Consider the following 19,213-nt stretch of genomic DNA (forward strand, 5'->3'; position numbering starts at 1 on the left):
GTGTAAAGTGGTAGTCTCCGACTAACAGGGCTTAGTCCGACTAATCCCAAGGGAAATCGGGAAAATCAAATATAATGAAAATAAAGAGAATTAAAAAAAAATATTGTTATGAATATTCCCAATTCATTATTACTACCGGGCACTAGGAGCAACTACTAATAATAAGAAACATTAATTTTAACTAGGTAACTAAACCAGCTAAGCTAAACTACCGGGTCTGCCTGGGGGAGAAAAGGAATGTCTTCGAGTAGCAAATAAATAAGAAAAGAGAGCCACGCGCCGCGTTTACTCTTAAAGAGAGAGAGAGAGAAAAGGAAAAAGCGAAACAGCAGAGAAGAAAATACTCCAGAAGAAATCGAAAAGGCAAGAAGAACGAAATAGCGATAGAAAGTTTCGGGTGCTGCTGTATATTCGATACCAACCTGATACTCTTCCTTACCGATTCATTACATCTCCTCCACTGTTCTTCGTCTTCTTCTTCTTTACTTCATCAACCTGACATCGCCTGCCTGCGCCTGTCTGCCTACCTGGTACTTTATTCCTTCCTTTGCCTCTCGTCTCCTGTCATTCTCTGATCCGAAACCAAACTGACATTTCCTTTTTGTTTTTCCCCCTCCAGTTCAACTCTCCCAACCAATACCCCAACACCCTCTTCATTTCCTCAGGTTTCCGTGGTCATTCCTGCGTGAATCCCATTTGCGGTGGTGCGATCGTCTCCGATTCCTCCCTTCAGCTCCTAGAATATCCCCGAGAAGCTCCGTCGAAGAACACCTTTGGGTGCATTTGTTTGACGCCCACGGATCTCCCGACGATCCCCTGCTTCAGTGCGCAGTGTTTGCTAGTAACGAGCTGTGCTTAATCCCACTTGCAAATCTGTCAGCCAGTTTTCTCTTTCTCTGTAAGTTCCTCTCCGTGCGCTCGAATCGCGCTCCGCCCACCACCAATTTCCCTTCGCCGCCTTTCCTGAGGAGGGGATCTCTCCCAGGCGCACTCTACAAGCCGGTCCTCAGGCGCATATTTTCGGAACGGGCGCTTGCCCCTCTTTGCTTTTGCGGAGTGGGTGTTCTCGTTGGCGCATCGTCTTCTGTTGCAATTTCTTTTTCTGGTTTGGCGCGCAATGTTGTTGTTGGTTCAATATCAACTTGCCTGCGCGAAAAGAAAAAGAAAAAACCACAAAAAAATAACATGACGAGATCCAATCACTTGCGCGTCCTGCGAAGAATGTCGGAAAAGCTGGTCCAGTCGAACGCAGAAGATCTCATCTTACATTATTATCGTTGTTTATGCGCAGCTTACTAACCTCTCACAATCTTGTCACACAGTGCAGAAACAATTTACCTTGTCGCTGTTCTTACTACGACATACCCCTCCTCTCTGCAGACGCTGTGAGTGTTGTCGTTGAAACCCGCCGAAACAAACCGAGTGTGCCGACATTGGCGTGTTGCAACCCCCGGCCAACAACCCCCGGTGACTTGAGAATCCTTGCAAACTCGCGGCAAAAGACGTGGCGACACACTTTCAAGTGATTTACACAACCTCGGATTTTGTTGAAGTGCGCTTCAACTGTCAAGTATCTCGAGACTTTCAGGGTCGCTGCAACCATCCGACCAGATTCCGATCGGTGTCTCGGATACTGCACCAACAGGACTGTCCCCACCATCTCGCAATACCACGGCTGCCGGAGTTACAGTCGTCGCTTAGAACCCCGAGGAGCAACGTCGTGGAGACAATCTACGGCTCAGCACCAGAACGCCTTTCGTGGAGACCTGATCTGTCCCTGACCGCCGTCTTATCACTTCCCCGCGGGGTCGGGTCATGGACATCACAAACATCCTAAATAGAAAAGGTTCTACCGCCATGGTTGCCGCAGACACACCCTTCGATCCAGCGCACCTGGTTCCGAACCCTGGTATGGATCATTCGCCAAAGATGAAGGCGGAGCCTGGCGCCGAGTCAACCGACCAGCAGGTTCTTTCGTACCCCCATCATGCTCAGCTGAGTCAAATGCCGAGCATGCAGCAAGATTTGCGCTATGCACCGCAGGCTCATCCCAACCAAGGCTTGCCTCTTTTGCAAAACACCTTCATTCCCGGAGCATACGCTGGCGCTGGTCAATTACCAGCCAATGTTCCTCAGGGACGGCCGGATCCACCTCCAAAGACCTTCCACTGTGGAACTTGCAGCAAGGGATTTGCTCGTCGTAGTGACCTTGCACGTCACGGTAAGCACATCCTATCCATCGTCAAGCAGTTGGTGACTCTCTAACGCCACTTCAGAGCGCATCCACTCGGGCATCAGACCCCACGCTTGTGATTGGCCGGGGTGCGGTAAACAATTTATTCAGCGCTCGGCCCTGACCGTGCACGCTCGCGTCCACACTGGCGAAAAGCCACACATGTGTGAAAGATGCGGCAAGGTATGCATATGTGGTTTCTTCAATGCGCCCCACACCCGCTAACCTTTTATCTTGATATGTAGCCTTTTAGCGATTCGTCGTCTCTTGCTAGGCATCGCCGGATCCACTCCGGAAAGCGTCCTTACAAGTGCCCCTATGCGAATTGCCAGAAGACGTTCACTCGCCGCACTACGCTGACACGGCATCAAAATCACCACACTGGTACCATTGAAGAGGCCGCTGCTGAGACTGAAGCCAATTTGAGGCAGAACAAGGAGCGGGCGAGAGTCTCAGGAGATATGTTCTCTGACCATGGCTCGGTTCATTCGACCCCTTCCCCAGCGCATCATCCTATTTCGCCTGTTGGCGATCTGCCTCCGCTAAATATGCCCCGCTCCGACTACTACATGACCAACGGTTCCATCCCGCCTCATGTCCGAGGTGGCTTCCCTCAGGTTAGCCCTCGAGCTTCTCCCACGGCCACGTCGCCCTCCTTGTCAAGCTATGGCAGTGCTCCGCATGTTCGACCTTCAATGACTTCGCATCCTTCGGGCTATGGGCCCCCTCAACCTCTTGAGCCGCCTGCCAACAACGATCACCGGCCCAACAGCGTCAGTGGTAGCCCGCATATGACTAGCTTGGGCTGGGCTTCTCCGTCTCATTCCAGCATCCCTTCCCCCGGCTCTGCTACCGACTTTGGTTATCCTGAGCCGAGCGGTGCGGCGTATGCGAGCTCTATGCCTCCCCACATGTACTTCCCCAGCTCGACCATCAGACGACCCGCCAGCACCGAACCGGACAACTATGAAATGAAGCCTAGACTGGGTGACAGCGCATGGTCCACTCCGGTTTAGTGTGGCAGTCAACTGGGTTGCTTCAACAAACGGCAGGGCCGTATGTTTGAAGCATTCAAATGACTGGAAGTCATTGAGTTCTCTAGAGGGATGACTTGCACACCTTACCACCGGTGGAGTCAAACATCCAAGTTTGCTTTCCTATTTCCTTTGTTACATTTCCTTTGTTGCGTCGATGAATTTCCTAGCATTTCCCACATTGTCACTCATCTTTCACATCATCATCATCATCATCATCATCATCATCCTGGCATCTGTTTGTTTCTGTTGATAGGTTTGCTAGCAACACCATCATAGCATACACCAGTGTGGGTCTGGAAAAGAGCACTGGATGGAGTCCTGGCTGATTGTTATCGTTGTCGATTTCCCCTTTCCCCCTTTTCATTCTGATTATTTGTTGTTCTTTCCCAATGGCGAAATGACCCGGACAAAGCATAGATAGAGTTGGAAAAGGTTGTTCATCATTTGGCTCAAGGCTCGGCTGTATGGGGTTTCTATGGGTGTCATTTGTGTCTTCTTCGATCTGGACTTTTTCCTTCATCTATGTGCATTGTTTTATACCTAATTTTCGTCTCATCCGCATTTGTTTTTGCCTCCCTGTTTCCGTGTTTCATTTGTTGTGATTCTCATTTTCATTTGTCACTCCTTCCCGTACCTTGCCCTTCCTCTCGTCGGCATCAATCCCGATTTGTAGATATCGATTGCCTAGCATACTACATACATATATACTTGCCCCACCAACTACTACATAATCAATTGTGTTCTCGATATTTCATCCTACTCTGCTCTTGGGGCCGCTCTTCCATTCAGGGTTGCAGTCACTGTAGTTGCTCCGTCGATGTGCGTAAACAACCCGCGATGACGTCATCTAAGCTTGGTAGTACTATAAGCATAAGCAGACTTCCTCCCTCTAGCTTACCCCAAAGGCATAAAGCACATCATCGCCAAAACAATGATCAGCATGTAGAGGCCTGCATCCCTCTCCTAATTCCATTTTGTGATTGTGATTTAGGGGTTCGAACAAAGCTACTATAGCAGAAGGGTCGCGACATCGCAACCCGATACACAGAGAACAATGAAAATGGACTTGGTGGAAAGAATGAAGCTTGATTTTGCGTAAGAGAGAGAGAGCAAATAGTTCGAACCGAAAATCAGAAGCCTGCTGGGATTGCCTAATTGATATCAAATGGATTATCGCGATAAGAGAACAATGTCGAAGGAGGAAGAGAAAGGAAAAAGAAGGGGTGGGGGGGAGAAGGAAAAGAGACGGTTCTTGGGATGGCTTGGTGCTTCCTGTTCCCCCGTGCCTGCATGGGTGCCTGCGTGAGCTGCGAGGTGTTGGGTTTTGGGGGGTTAAACTGCCTCGGATGTACAGTGTTATTCATCATTCAGGCCTTTCTGGGCCAGGAGTAAGTACCAGAGGGGTAGGAGGATGTCACATGACCGAGCACAGGACAATGTAAGCAGGGAGGTTCGGGTTCGGGTTCGGAGGATTAGTTGTCGGGATCATAAGTGCTAACTTTCAGGCAATGAGAGGCATGTTGGGGAGGTAGATAGGAGATAAGAGAAGGATTTCTTTTACTGGCGTCTTTTTCTCTCTCTAGTTCCTAATAGGGCGATCCCATGGTTGGAGGTGTGGTGTTCATCAAGCCGTTACCGGGCACTTGAGCGGGACATGAGCACACGCACGCGGGGTTACTGCTGCTGCTGCCACCGCTGCCTAGGGCCCGGGCGAGGATATTGGCTGCGAGAGAGGTGATAGGTGTGGTAGCTCTGGTTGAGGCACCTCCTTCACGGGAGGAGAGGAGGCCGAACCGGAGGAAAACTTCGAAGGTAGTGACGAGGATGGAGACGCAGATGAGTACGATGATGATCCATGTTTGATCTGTGGTGTGGTTGTCAAGGTTATTATTCGATCTTATATCTTGAAGGGGAGGGAAGAAGATTGTGCAAAGGGTGGGTTGGGAAGGTGTCGGTCGGCCTTACGGGAGGTTTTGTTGTCGGCAATAGAGTCGGAAAGAATCTCTGCCAGGTCAAGGAAGACTTTACAGCGCTCGTTCAGAACTTGAATTCGAGGCTTGATCTCGAGGTACTCGCGCACAGCGATATAGAGGGGATATAGGGTTGGTTCGCTTTCCCAGAAGAAGTTGGGGACGTCGAGAACGTTGGATGCTGGTTTGGGTAGTCAGTGTGTGTGACTTGAATGGAGGGGGTTGGCTCAACTGCGAACAAACGTACACAGGTTCACTTCTACGCGGCTCTTGAACAGACTACCCAGGATGCGGAACACTTCGTCTCGTTTCATGCCAAGATTGCCTGTCATGGCGAGTCGGCGGGGGACGTCCTTGGCCTCGGCCATCTGGCGAGCCATAACTTCTTCGAAGAAGCAGAGCTTAGTGCTTTGTGCGATGCCATGACTGATGGCCAACTTGATCATGTGGTCGCCGCTTCGAAGGGTGATCATGTCGTTGTAAACGCGCGGGCGAGAAATCTCCGTCGAGTACTCGAAATGAAACTCCTCCGTCTCAAAATCTTCCTCCTGCAGGGGCAAGGTCGCCAACGGGATTGGAGACCCGGTCACGGACGAGGTTGCAAACGCCAAATCGGCGAGGAGATCCTTCTCCTGTTTCTCGGTGAAGTTCCAGAACACCACTACTCCGTAGCTGAACACGAACATCTCCGCGACATTATACGGCAGACGTGCGGCTACTGGTGCCGCCACGGCCGTCGCGTCTGCTGGAGCTTCATGACCAGCGCCGTCGACGTCGCCCATGAAGGGTTGCGCCTCGGAGCCAGGCACGGAACGATGCTCCTCTTGTTCTTCCTGTTGTGGATGGTGCCCTTCCTCATCCCCGTGTCGCTGCGCCTCACTGCGCTGCTGATGCGACGACCGGTGTTCATGACGTCCGCCAACAACCGAATGCTCCTCCGCGTCCACCAGATAATCCTCGTGATGATCCCGCAGCTCATTGCGCTCAATCTCCTCATCGAGGATCGACTTCCCGCCCGGCTTCTTCACCATGGGGCTACTCCTCAGCCTGTAACCATCCAGGCCCGGCAACAGCGGCAGATGATACGCTGTGTACAAACAATCATCATACAGCTTCGTGCGGCCGCCATGCCTCTCCTTCACAAACGAGGCCAAGGAGCTCATCTTGTACGCCTGCGCAGTGCAGTAGGCCGTCACCCGCGCCAGCTTCTCGGCCCGGCGCGCCTTGGGCAGACGCTCCGCATAACTTTTCGCCTTCTCCGGCGCGACCTTGCGCTTGCGCAGCAGCTCCTCGTCCGCCAGCAGCGGCGCGATGTCGTTGTCCACGCCAAAGTCCGCGCCGTCCAGCCGCATCTTCTTCTGCGCGAGCAGGGTCTGTCGCACCGCCTCGGGGTCCAGGTTCTTGTCCCTGGCGACGCGCTGCACGAACTCCTCGTCCACGGCCTCCTCATCCTCCTCCTCGCCTTCGTCCTCCTCGTCTTCCGGCAGCTTCCCGTCCGCTTCGGGGAGCAGGACGAGCTTCTCGCTGACCTTCGTGGTGCGGGGCGGCAACCGCGGTTGGGCTGCGAGGCGTCGGATCGTCGCCGCCGCGGCACTGCCGCTGGCTGCGCCGATGCTGCCGCCGCTGGAGGAGCTCGCTCCGCCGGCCGCAGCCCCGATCAGTCCGCCGGCCGCCGATGCGATGCGGGAACGTGGCCGCGCCCGGGCGCCCTGCGGCGGGTACCTTTGTTGCATGGAGGGCACGTCGGAGGTGTATTGGAGGACGTTGTCGACGGTAATGAAGCGGGTTGCAGGGGAGCGACGGCGGCGGGGTTGGGAGGAGGTTTGTTGATCGCGCGAGTCGGTGACCTAGTATCCAGGGAGCGTACAGTAAGTATTTATGCGTAAGGAACTGGAAGTCCGGAAGAGAGAGCGACAAGGCTGATGGCCACTTACCAGGACATGGGGACTTCGTTGGCCCAGCCCTCGGCCTCTTGAGGGATTCATGATAATGGGAAGGTAATCTGAGGTATCAAGGACAGCTCCTGCAGAATTGAAAGAGCCTTTCGCTCCGGGGCCAGTGATGAAGCAGTGACGACAGTAGCTGTAATGATGCGCGAGCAATACACTTTGAGATTCTAAGCCGGAGACCCCAAGATCCGTTCAAAAACAACCGGCTGGCCGACCGGGGGGAGCGAGGGGGGGTTATAGAACTATCCGCAACGCGCAGCAGCTCGAAAGACGGTCACTCTCGCCCGGAGAAGAGCCCCACACCATGGAAAAGCAATTCAGAGCCAGGTGATGATAACCTTCAATTGTATTTCACGCTGCACTTGTGAATGTTTTGGAGAATAAGGCCCTCCTGAAGATCGACGAATGATAGCTGAAATGGCGAGAGATGTCTCGGTGCTTTGCCCCGGGGAATATTTCGTGGTTCAGTTCGGGTCGCCGATAAAGCACCAGCACCAGCAGCTAAGGCTGCTGACCGCCTGCCGAAAGAGACCGACAGATGACGTCGGTCCAGAAGCCCGCCTGACATACCAGACAGTAACGATACCGGTATTTAATACAAGAGACGCGGAAATATAACGGTACCGGAATTACAGGAATGATTATTGAGACAGCCACGTGCACCGGGTGGGGGCTGTTCCCTGATCAGGATTAGCGGGGCTTGTCCATCAATCATCCAGGGTTGATCCGGGGTAGATTTCCAGTTGACATACTCAGTAACTTTCCCTCAATTGAATTTTAAACACAATCCATGTATGTAACTACTCAGTAGATATGCATGTTTCGTTTCGGGTAACACTTGGGACTTGAACCTTGAGCAAGGTACTGGAGTACAAGTTCAGTACCTGACTTAGGGTTGGGAGCACAAGACAAGAGAAGAGTAGATAAAAGAGGGGAGACGAATGGGGCGTCCCTGGAAACATTAGTTGGTTAGGTAGTTACTCCGAATCTCTACTGACTAACCTACCTCACCTCTCTCCGAGGCTCCTCCACTCTCTCTTTCTCCTTTTCCTTTCCTTACTGGTGGTGGGGTCAAGAAACTGCAGAGAACCCAGCCAGCACCACAATGTCAGCCACACGCACGAGGGGCAAAGTGGCTTGCAACCCCGATTTAGCATCGTGCATGACCTGAAGTTCTCAATTCCCTCGTTACCAGAATACCGCACACGAGAATTAAGGCAGGAAGAGCGGGACGTACCTCCGTCAGGCTGCCTCCGGGTTCGCTCACCTGCCAGGCCAGGCATATCCATCCGATCCCTCCGATTGCTGCTACTAATCCTCGCGGCCCACCTCCCCATTGACTTTGACTCGTTCACCACAGGTTGGAAGGCGGGGAACTTCGATAAGTTTACTGAATTTACTGCAGTGTACTTACAAGGAGACTAGACGACTGGCGTATCAATCAGTATTCTCATTGGTTTCCTATCTCGTTTAATTCTACCGCTCTTCCTCCCCGAGGCTGCTGCAAGTTTGTCCTACTCAGGACTAACTCCTTGCAGCTGCCTTGCTTCCCGGCCGCCATGACAAGTCCGGCCGCTGAGTTTGCATCATAGTATTAATAAATCATTCCACTTACATGCACGGGCGCTACTCCCAAGAGATAGCGACATCGTGGTGCAGATATGCATATAAACAAGACAAAGGAAAAGAACGATAAAAGAAAAACATCAAAAACATGCAAGGAAAAACATTAAGCATCGCAGACGCCCCCGAAGCATTCTGGTGATCTGCTTCGTTATGCAATCAACATACAGTGTCAAAAATCAGTAGCAATGATCATTGGCCACCTGAAGGTCCGTGCTGTGAATGATCCGGGCCTTCTATCCAAGACAAAACGTAAGACATCGAGTCCACGGCGATATCCAATGCGCCGTCGTCAGTGTCAATCCCTCAGCCGTCGGTCTTCGTCCCAGATCTCCTTCTTCATCCTCTGCAGCCGAACATGTTGCTTCTGAAGGCGGTCGATGTCTACCTGAGACGGTTTCGCTTGCGACGCTAATGATTCATGAAGCGCGTAGTACTTGGCATAGTATTGTTTGAACTTGCGCGACTTCTCATGTAGCTGCTGCATGAGCAGTTCACGACTAAGGGGTGGCGAAGCACTGCCAGTACTGCCACTGGACGTGCTTACTGCCCGGCGCCTCTTATGCTCCAAGTCGCCAGTAGTCCGACCCTGGCCTGGAGTATGGGATGAAGGTCGATCTAATTCTGCCTTGCGTTTTAACGGATTCGCAAGCTCGGACGGCTTGGCCACCCCATTCGGCTTTGTCACTTTTCGAATTGTGGGGGCAGCCGCTGCGAGAGGTCGGGTTGGCTTGGAGATTTGAGTGATGAGCGGAGAAGAGGAGGAACTAGACGAATTATTCTGGCTTGACGAGCGGCTGCGACTTGGGACATCAGAGGCATTCGTTGGGGGCGACGATCCAAGCGGCGACGGTTTCACAGGGGACTTTTGGGCAGGCGGCCGCGCGGAAGGGGGTCTCTTCGCAGCAGGAGGTTTGCTAGCAAGTTGAGGAGAAGAGTCCGCTTTGATTATAGGGTCCGGGTGCTCCACCTTGGGGGTCGGCACATGTGACAGTTCCCTGTTCGAAGCTGTCTCGACCGGCTTGCTGGCAGGCTTGGTTTGTGGTTGAAGTTTGAAGGGCTCTGCCGGTGGCTTCTCTGCGGACGAGGCGTCAGGCATATCCGTGTCGTCCTCATCAGAATCGTGTACAAATTCCGCTGATTTAAACTTGGTATCCGGTTTTCCGGCGGGTTTCCGCTCAGCCTTCTTTGTCACACGACCGGTCAATGTACTATTTGCTGCAGCCTTGACTTTGGGGGTTGAGCGCTTCAGCGGAGTATCCTTGTCACCAACCCGCTTCTTGGCCACGGTAGGCACAGACCTGGGAGCTGATGTAGGCTCCCCAGCTCTGGGGGTGAGGCCAGATGCACTGCCCTTGTCGGTATCTTGGCCGGTGGTGTAGCCGTCTTTGCCATTGTCATCGGACGGTTGCACTTGTATCCGAGGGGTCAGGGCCTTCTTAATGGGGCCTGTTCGCAAGTCCAGCCGCGAAAGGCACTTGCCCTTACCCCGTTCCTCTTTCGGCAGAAGCATCTGCCAGAGCTTGTCCGAGCGAGAGATCCGCATGCGATCGAATGCAGAGATAGCATTGTCAATTGCCTCCTGCCGGTCCTCCTGAGACGGGTACGGAAACTTCCAGACGTCGAGATCTTTGTAGGATTTATCTCTCAGGTCGTACTTCTCCGGGTTGATTCGGTTCTCCAGGCCATATTTCCGGGCCAATGTCTCGCAGTCTTCGAGGGAGGAACGGGTCTGGCGCGCCAGGAACTGGGCGGACACGGCGCGAATAGCGAGGAGGTGGATGAAGGGGACCTTGAGGGCTTCGAGGCGAATCCGGTCTTTATTCTGAGAAAGAGGTGCAGAGGTGGGCGTGAGAGGGGTGAAGGGACCTCCCGGAGATCGAGCCACTCCCAGAGCCGGGCTCGACGATACCGACCGATTGGCAGCAGTGAGCAATCTGTCTTTCTCCAGTTCCACCTTGCTGCGAGCCAGGCGGGCGGCCTGCTTGCCGGTGCTAGACCGACTGTCCCCCGCCCGGAGAGCTCGTACATCATCACCAGCATTGATGAAGTGTGTTTTGCCCTTTCCCCTTTCAAAGGCATTCAAGCTTTGCTCGAGGTTGGCTAATGCCTGATCTGTGGCTGCGGTAGCCTCCTTGGCCTTCTGAACCTCCAAGCTATGACTCAAAACACCCGAAAAATATAGGTTCTCTTTATCAGCGGCATTGCTAGTGTAGAGCTCGGACCGGTGCGTTTCGAGACGGGAGTGGAACGAATGGGATTTGGTGCCGTAGTGGAGGGACGGATGTTTTCCGAGGCGAAGCCGAGCTGTTTGGTCGTTGCGAAGGCTCTGAATAAGTTCGTCGAGTGTGCTCTGCGCGAGATTCAATCGCATTATTTGAGGTGGTTTTGCTGCCGCATCATTGCTGTGGTTGTCCCGACGGAGAGACAACCCGGTCTCGGGAACCTCCAGGGCGGACATGAGGCCGTAGGAGAAACAATGCGGTTTGAGGGAGAGACAACAGACGTTCGACAGGACGAAAGGCGTCCAAAAGATGTTGACAGTGGGTAGTAGCTGAGAGTGTGAGCTCCTCTTGTCTTCAGGATCCGAAACAGAGGCGGATGGCAGCGTGAGTGCTGCAGGTCAGCGGCCGAATGCACGGGAAGGCGAAGCAAGACAATCCGCCATAGATCGAGTAACAAAGAGTGGGAAGAGGATTGGAGGAGTCTGCAGGCTATAGAGCAAACGGGAATGGAAAGTTAACAAGACCCATGGCAAGGAGGCTGGTCTTGTAGTGACTAGGTATGTTTTTTTTTTTTGATAGAGAGCGTCACAAGTGGGCGGAAAGGAGGAAGGAGGGGGAGGAGAGAAAGAGAAAGAAAGATGAGATGAGATGATGCCAAAGGAACGGGGATGCGAGTGTAAGGCGGCCTTGGAGCGGAGAGCGTAAAGAGAGCGTCAGGACCAGAACTAAGAAGTGGGGAGAAAGCGAAGGGCGGTATGGTAATGGAAAACCAGGTATTGTACCTTTTTATTTCCCTTTTTCTTTTTTCGTTTTATTACTCTTTGGGCCAAGAATTGTAGAAAGAGATCCAAAGAGAGTGAAGGAGGGTGTGTCAAGGGCCCACTGAAGGTTAATGAAATCACCCGGCAGAGAACAATAGTCAGGAATTAATTAAGAGCTTTCAAGGGAAAAGAACCATTAATAATAATAGCACCTTTGAGAGGGTAGAAAAAGGCAAGGCATTATTATTATTTTTTTCTTAAAAAAAGAACCACTAACTACACCCGACCAGTTGAGACTAGGAGAAGGTTAGGTACGAACTAAACCTGAGCATCAGCATACGGTAGGTGATTAGGAGCCATCCCATCCATCATACGAAGCTCCAATCGAAAATTACCACTGTTGTGTCGAATAATTGCCTAATGCCTACCAAATGATATTATACTACAATAGCATTCTATTCTCACTACTTGAAACCAAAACGATTTCCGCCACTAGGATCAACTCAATCAAAATGGGCAGATTTATTGTACAGTCTTGTTGCATGCAAGATTCAAAGCAGCACCCGAAAGACAATCATCCCGGGAGACAAAAGAGGCGGAGAGAAGAAAAGGAAAAAGTGGGGAAAGATCTCAACGCAAGGCGAAGATCCCTAGGCTTTCATTCCTTTACTATGGCATTCCCAAAAGGGCCTAAGAGGAGAAGATGAGAGAGAGGTCTAAGCCTGCCTTTGAAGTACCATATTGCTAGTCATTTAGAAAGAAGTTCTCCTCTTTTCAGTGATCTATAGTCATCATCGGTTCGATTGTCTAAGCTGGAAGACAACAGCGCGGAATAATGACTGTTCATCAAGGTTGATGAATGCGAGGGGGGGCCCTGAAGGTTAGAGCAGCCACTAGTCATTGGCAATGTATGGACTTGAGAATTCCCCAGCCCTGCCCTTTCTCCAGATGGTCCCCAGAAGGAGCGAGCCTGGAGGCCTGGAGAGAAAAAGCAGACTTCCCTTCTCGACCTCTAAATTCGACAGTGGTAGTCAAATCCTTGACGGGCATAGAAGTTAAGCTAGGTAAAGCGGGTATTCGGGGCATACCGTATCATGCCTCAGAGCTGGAGTTACTGGTAACTTACAGTCTGTAATCTCGTATCATCAGTATAACCGCCCCGATCTGAATTGAATTCAAAAAGGTCGGGTTCTGGAACAATTGATCCCTACCAACGATCAGTCCGCAAGACAAGATGGATAGATCGCATTGGTTGATGGACTTTCTTCAACGACGGTCTTTTTCTTCTTCTCCTTATTCTTTCATTTCTTATGTTGCATCCTCCCATTGTATGTGTGTATGTGTGTGTGTTCATATGTGTGTGCAGGATCTCGAAGGAAGCCACCCTTCTGAACCTGTTTCCCTCTTTGCTCTCATGAAGCTCAGTCAGAAAGAATGTATGATCTCATCGCCCGGCGGTCGAGTAACTGATTTTTGAACCTTTCTTTTTTTGACGTTTCCCAGGGCCTGAAAGCCTATCTTGGCGCACCAGGTGGGTTGAACTTGGAACCAATTTACTCGGTACGGAAATTGATTTACAGTACCTTACCAGACGTGCTGTGACCAACTCCGACTTGTACGACCCAAACTGAGCCAGCTCCAGTGGTGTGGTGTGGTACATGTACGGAATGAAACGGTGCTGCCGGGAATCAAGGTCCTGTGCCTTGACTACTTTGGGTCTCCGTTGCTAACTCAGCAGGAGACCAAGCGTGAGTGAGCGTGTGCGTGCCTCTCTTTTTCTACGCCATGGCCATGTCTCCTGCCATCGGGCGCCCCACTACCATCGGACAAGAATGATAGGTCTCCGGACAATCCAAGCCCACCTTTCTGTCTGCCTGCCTTCGTTACCTATTGGATCATTGAATCATTGAATCCTCCGTCCTAGGAAACAAAGGCTCAAGAGCCTCCTTGTTGTACAGCTTTATGGCCTTCCTTGGGTTTAGAATTTGAATGACAACGACGAATAAATCAAGAAGGACCCGGAGAAGTCAGAAGAATCCTGCACGAAAGTGGCGCGGGGCCAGATGCCGAAATCCAGATTCAGCGGTGGTATCAATTCCATGGGACCTCTTTGTCTTGGCACCGAGGGAAGGATGTTTGGCCAATGCATGTCATTGTATCCGGGAGCTATGTTGAGGACACGGGGTGAAGGACATTACCGTGTAGTAATAGAGAGCAGAAAGAAATCACTATGGACATCGCAGAGGCGAAGAGGATCTTAACGTACTACTTGTGAGCCAGACAAAGGTAGGCAGAAGAACAGCTAACAACCCAGCATGGATGATGTTAAGTTGACGGTCACATTAACTGGAAGAGCTGCTGCTCCCTCCTATTCAGGGTATTTGTTTCAGAATTGAGGGTGGTTTGGATTTCCATGGTCAATTGACGGACCATCACCCGTCGTCATCGGCAGCCATCCCATGATTGATTTAATACCAGGTACCAACGCTGTCACAGGATCACATAACCTCATTTGAATCAGTGGTTCAGCGTGACGGTAGATCATCCGCCGGCCAGCCTCGACCCTTTCCCACCCAAGCTTTTTTGGGTTTCGCCTCCCCCAAGAAAGTTAGAAGGGGAACCGAAAACACGCGCAGCATCTCACAGCCTCAACCAGAAAAGAAAAAGGAAGGAAGGAAGGAAAGAGAAAGAAAGATTATAAGTCTTCATATCATGCGGAACAGGCGGCAACAGTGACAGAGAAAAGCTTGGTATGGAAAGCACAGGTTGACTGATGGTGTTCGGACTTGGGATTAACTAGACGACTGACTAGAGGTAATAAACCACACGAGTTTCCCCGTCGGGTTGAACAACCCGACCCGGGACCAAGTCACGGGGAGGGTAGAACAGGTAGCTGAGTGATAGGTCCGACTTCATTTACGGGTAGTTATATACTCTTACAATCGTTTGGCAGGGTAGGTTGCAAGGAGGGCAGGCATGGTTACAGCCAGTAGCGAGTGATGCCGCATTGATTGATCGGATGCAGCAGTCGCTAGATCGCGGAAGCAGACTGGTTGGTAGACGGCAAATGGCCCTGCTAAGATCCCAGCCCTCAGTGTGCAGCATGTCGGCCGAGGCCTAACCGAAACAGACCTACCGGATGATCCTTCGTCTGAGAAGTTCTCTCCAGAAATCCATTGGATAACAGGTCTCCCAGCTACTAGTAATGGCAGTAGTAGTAGTCAGACGAGGGGATCATGGTTAAGGCACGGCTGATCAAGACAAGAAAGGACGAAGTGTCAGATCGTAGAGAAATAACAAGAAGACCGCAAGAGTTTCATCAACGAAAGAACTATTGGCTCGCGTTTACCCAGAACCGGATGGGCCAATCTCTGATCATTCCGGTTCAGTAATGAAGGGATGGTTGGAAGATTAGCCACTGCCAAACTGCTAGTCAGTCCGGAGAACGGATAGCTCTGACTGATGACGGTTGCCGCCTTTCTTCCCGATTTCGGCAGCAGACGAGTTATAGGTTCAAGTTGGTTGCAAAGCCATTTCATTGACCGTGCATCTATCCCAAAGAGCAGGTCTTGGCTATTGAAGGAGAAGCAAGCTGATCCAGAAGGTGTAGATAGTTAGTAGTAGTTGAGCCCACTTTAAGTGCAAAGTGAGTAAGGTCAGTACATAGAGGTGGGGAAAGAATGCGCACAGGCACCCGGACCTCCAAACCCTTCGTGGTACTCCGTAAATTGCCAACATTGGTACGGAGTAGAGTAAATGTGTAAACGAACCGACGCGAGAGACCCCGCGTGTAAGTACAGAGATACTTACAGTATGGTCCTGCAGGTGCGCGTTTTCCACATCTGCTTATAGTTGATGTTCGCACCTTGCTGGACAACTGGATCGTCCTTGAGCTGCGTGTGAATGATTGGCGAGGCGGTCCACGTGTGATATGCCTGCAATGCGAAGGAGAGGGCAAACAAAGCACTGTGCCAGAGCAAGATGGAATTTTTCGTAGTCTTTAAGGAGTTACTCGTAGTTCTTACTGTGGTAAGTGTGTATTCTAAATGAGAGAAAGTGCCTAACTTTTGCCACTGCCGCCGAGAGAAACCACCATTGAGGGTAAGATGGGCCCTGCCGTGAGCTTTTTTGCCTTACTACTCGAGTTCCTACGATGCGTATCGCAGCAGGTAGACAGACACACTCTATCTTCCAGTCTTATTGTTGTTGCTGTGGCTGAACACAGTGCATTTACTTGCATTGCAATTTGTCTTTCCCTTTGCCTTACCCATACCGATCGTTCAGGGCCAGTGACGTAATAAAAGTAGTCGAAGGTTGCCCTGCCAGAGATCGTGCCCTACTTCCAAGTTGTCATGAGGGGCCATATCAGTCGGTCTCACCGCGCGCCCGTCGCGGGTGTGGGCGCGCGCGTGTCCGCAACGGAAAAGGGCACAACGTACACTGCTAGTAAGCACAGTACTGAATATCACTCGAGTCATTCAGATGCGCGTCGAATCGACGGAAACGTTCTCCAGAGATTTCGGTCGGTCTTTTTGTATTGTCGTGACTGCTGGGGGTCATCAATTTTCTGACAGAAATGAAGAATGCGCCCTATCATCAAATGCCCAGCACAGTCCGGGTCAATTTCTGTACACTAAGTACTGCACATCATGGATACAGATCTATGCCATGTCCAGTGAAGTGCGCCAATCAATCTGTTCCAGTGTCTTGCCTACCGAAACAGGCAAATTATTGCCTAGCAGTTCAACCTAGCCCAGCTCAAACGGGCAATGCTCGAAGCAATGATCCATTGACCCCAAGGATGGACTGGCTAGCTGGCTGGTGGGCCTGATCGATGCGAGGGAGGGGATTTCCGGCCGATATCGACGAGAATCCTGTACTGTACGTGGTAACATAACATTACATACAGGTAAGTCAGATCAAGTCAAGTACCTACATGTACTAGTGGTATCCCATAGTGTAATTGGTACCATACGGTAAGTAATGAGTGAACGAGGCTCACCCCCGAATTAGGAGACACACTGCCGGTGCCAACACATCAGAGGCTGTCTGAGGTATCTACAACTTTCTAATTGTACTGTACTGCACCGCGCGCAGTATTGTGAACAATAGACAAGGTTTCATCTACCCAGAGGTCAATCATCCTCCCCGCCTTTTCCTAACTAAAGAATCTCTGCTTGTCATCGTCCCAATGAAGAACAATACAAAATACACCAACCTGACTTGTCTACTAGTAAATAGTAACCTACTGTATAACCATCCCGCGTCGTTAGTCGACCACTCACTCACCCACACCCCCCTTTTCCCTCCCCTAACCTCGTACCTGAAGTTCTGCAGTTCGCAAAGGAGAGCCGGGAGCAAGCAGCTGAAACGTGCCTAGTCCTCACACCTCAACTCACTTAAAAAACGCCCCCCTGTCTCATCATGTCTTCAATGTTTTAGGGACTCGAAGACTCGAAGAACCACTTCTCCCTTCCTTTTCTAATTCTATTCTTGAGGATCCGATCATCCCCTGTCGCTGATCAGAGTTCCCCTAAAGCCCACGATCCACGATCTAGAGACATCACTTCTTGGGGATCTCAAACAAAGATGCCCCGCACACGGCCATAAGTTATCTTCCTTGATACTTCGAATCCTGACTTCCTGGGTTGTCGGAGTAGCAGGAGTAGTCAGCATACCGCGAACCCAGATTCTATAAATAACCCTCCTTCCCAGCCGGGCGCGATCTCCGCGGAAAGTCCTATTCCTATCGCCAGTGCTTGAAAAGAAAAAGTGAACAGCCACAGAATAACCCATGGCTTGCTACAATTCAGAGGATATGATGGTTCTTCTTTACTTTTGCGCTCTTAATGCTGCATAAACATGATCGCGGGGGGTGGGAGGTCCAAGCCTCACAGGGGGGAATGATCATCCAAACCCCCCCCAATGTTCAGCCTATCACCGGAGATTCTAGTATATCCTACATCTAGTTCCTGGGCTGCGGTATACTAATTTAGATGGATGGTGAATGGACTTTAGGCTTACTGCGCTGTTTCTGCGCCTCGTTTCTACCCTAGTAAGCCCGGGCTGGTAACAACAGCCACAAGTTAAGCTGGCGGTAGGAACCGAACTAAAGACAGCACTAAGTTACCGGTACAGTAGTTATGTTTCTTCAGGCAAGGCACTTCTCATCTTTCTCGCCTTGATTTTGTCAAATCTGCGCTAGGACAGTCGGGGTGTTATCTAAGTATAATCACATAATCACCCTCATGTCGCCGATGTCCAGAGCCACTCTACTACACTACTCATGACTCTCAAGTGGGACCCTTGTACACGACAGCAATAGCTCAACCCAGGGTTCAAACCCACCATCATACCAGCCCTCCTTTTCCTACTAACACCAGCTAGTCAACTCAACCTAACTTACTGCGCAAGTTCACTCAAGTTATCATCAGACTTCAACAAGCGACACAGCCGCGCTACGCCGCCGCCCCTCGCCATCGCCACCACAGCCCCCCTCCCCCCTCAGCACTCAAAAGGAATCCTACCTTCTCCGTACACTTTACATAGTACATAGTGATTCATGCAACCATTCAAAGAAAGATCAATGATTAATCATACTAACCAACCACTTCATCATCTTTTTACACTGTTCCTCAAGCTACGTCGACAACCACTGGCACTGGCAGGAGATCTCCCCATCCCCTTCTTCCACGCCTCCCCCCCGTTCGGAACAATAACACCTAGGTTACCGGAGTGACAGACGGGACCTATAGTACCTCCGTAGTGGTGCGGTTTTTTGTTAAAAAAAAACCTGACTTACCCTTTCGGTTTTCCCTTTCCGAGTGTGGAGACCTTTTTTTCGCCAGTATCCCCGAGAGGACGAAAGGCCTACCCTCCTATCGGCACCTCCACTCCCCCCCCCCCCACTCTGTAACCCGTAACCCGTAACTCTCCTAGCTTAGCTGGTGGAGGAAGAAGGAACTCCGTAGACGTAGACGCAGACGTAAGTTAGACCTTTCCCAGACTTAGTGGGTGGCCCCATGCCGGTGACTGACTGACTGACTGACGGTCTAGATACTCGTACGTACTGTAGTGTTCCGTACATAGGGAGAAGGGAGATAGGGGAAGGAGAGGAGTGGAGGAGTGGAGGAGGGGAGGGTCAAGGCCAAGCAAGCAAGGTTAATCCATACATTGGGGGGTCGGGGGTCTATGGAAAGGGGGGATTGATGCGTACTGACAGTCAGGTACGGAGGAAGTCTGTGGAGCTAACTGGGACTCTTGTATTTGGTAAGTTATCAAGCAAAGGGAGTAACTAGGTTAAGGTCATATGTACTGAGTTAGCAAAAGCAATGTTGGTAGTTAAGTGTTTATTAGAAGAGGAGGTACAGGCTTCTGGTTGAACTGGAAATGACAGTACTCTCCCTACTTGGTAT

At 51.2% G+C, this 19,213-nt stretch overlaps 4 protein-coding genes across 4 annotated transcripts; 1 reads left to right on the forward strand and 3 right to left on the reverse strand.

The window, feature by feature from the left end:
- Positions 1–1,625: 1,625 nt before the first annotated feature.
- Positions 1,626–3,521, forward strand: BO95DRAFT_10136 (putative C2H2 finger domain protein). Its single transcript, XM_025580307.1, has 3 exons — positions 1,626–2,221; positions 2,277–2,416; positions 2,479–3,521. The coding sequence occupies exons 1-3, from the start codon at positions 1,816–1,818 to the stop codon at positions 3,247–3,249; spliced, it is 1,317 nt and encodes a 438-aa protein (XP_025448138.1). The 5' UTR covers positions 1,626–1,815; the 3' UTR covers positions 3,250–3,521.
- Positions 3,522–4,856: 1,335 nt separating this feature from the next.
- BO95DRAFT_350334 (RMD1 family protein) lies at positions 4,857–7,225 on the reverse strand (the record flags this gene model as incomplete). The annotated part of the gene is made up of 4 exons (XM_025582035.1): positions 4,857–5,134; positions 5,236–5,421; positions 5,488–7,087; positions 7,175–7,225. The coding sequence occupies 4 exons, from the start codon at positions 7,223–7,225 to the stop codon at positions 4,857–4,859; spliced, it is 2,115 nt and encodes a 704-aa protein (XP_025448139.1).
- Positions 7,226–7,955: 730 nt separating this feature from the next.
- BO95DRAFT_10225 (uncharacterized protein) lies at positions 7,956–8,614 on the reverse strand. Its single transcript, XM_025580319.1, has one exon. The coding sequence runs from the start codon at positions 8,524–8,526 to the stop codon at positions 8,197–8,199; it is 330 nt and encodes a 109-aa protein (XP_025448140.1). The 5' UTR covers positions 8,527–8,614; the 3' UTR covers positions 7,956–8,196.
- Position 8,615: 1 nt separating this feature from the next.
- Positions 8,616–11,548, reverse strand: BO95DRAFT_10224 (uncharacterized protein). The gene has a single exon (XM_025580317.1). It carries the CDS (start codon positions 11,271–11,273, stop codon positions 9,111–9,113), a length of 2,163 nt encoding a protein of 720 aa, XP_025448141.1. The 5' UTR covers positions 11,274–11,548; the 3' UTR covers positions 8,616–9,110.
- Between the last annotated feature and the right edge of the window lie 7,665 nt (positions 11,549–19,213).

This window comes from Aspergillus brunneoviolaceus (genome assembly GCF_003184695.1).
Source record: "Aspergillus brunneoviolaceus CBS 621.78 unplaced genomic scaffold BO95scaffold_1, whole genome shotgun sequence".
Classification (NCBI taxonomy): Eukaryota; Fungi; Ascomycota; class Eurotiomycetes; order Eurotiales; family Aspergillaceae; genus Aspergillus; species Aspergillus brunneoviolaceus.

Bases quoted from the DNA above. Each gene is read 5' to 3' on its own strand.
- BO95DRAFT_10136 (XM_025580307.1), top strand. From the start codon at position 1,816: ATGGACATCACAAACATCCTAAATAGAAAAGGTTCTACCGCCATGGTT. The intron at 2,222-2,276 runs GTAAGCACATCC...ACGCCACTTCAG, and splicing joins TAGTGACCTTGCACGTCACG to AGCGCATCCACTCGGGCATC. The intron at 2,417-2,478 runs GTATGCATATGT...CTTGATATGTAG, and splicing joins TGTGTGAAAGATGCGGCAAG to CCTTTTAGCGATTCGTCGTC.
- BO95DRAFT_10224 (XM_025580317.1), bottom strand. From the start codon at position 11,273: ATGTCCGCCCTGGAGGTTCCCGAGACCGGGTTGTCTCTCCGTCGGGAC.
- BO95DRAFT_10225 (XM_025580319.1), bottom strand. From the start codon at position 8,526: ATGGGGAGGTGGGCCGCGAGGATTAGTAGCAGCAATCGGAGGGATCGG.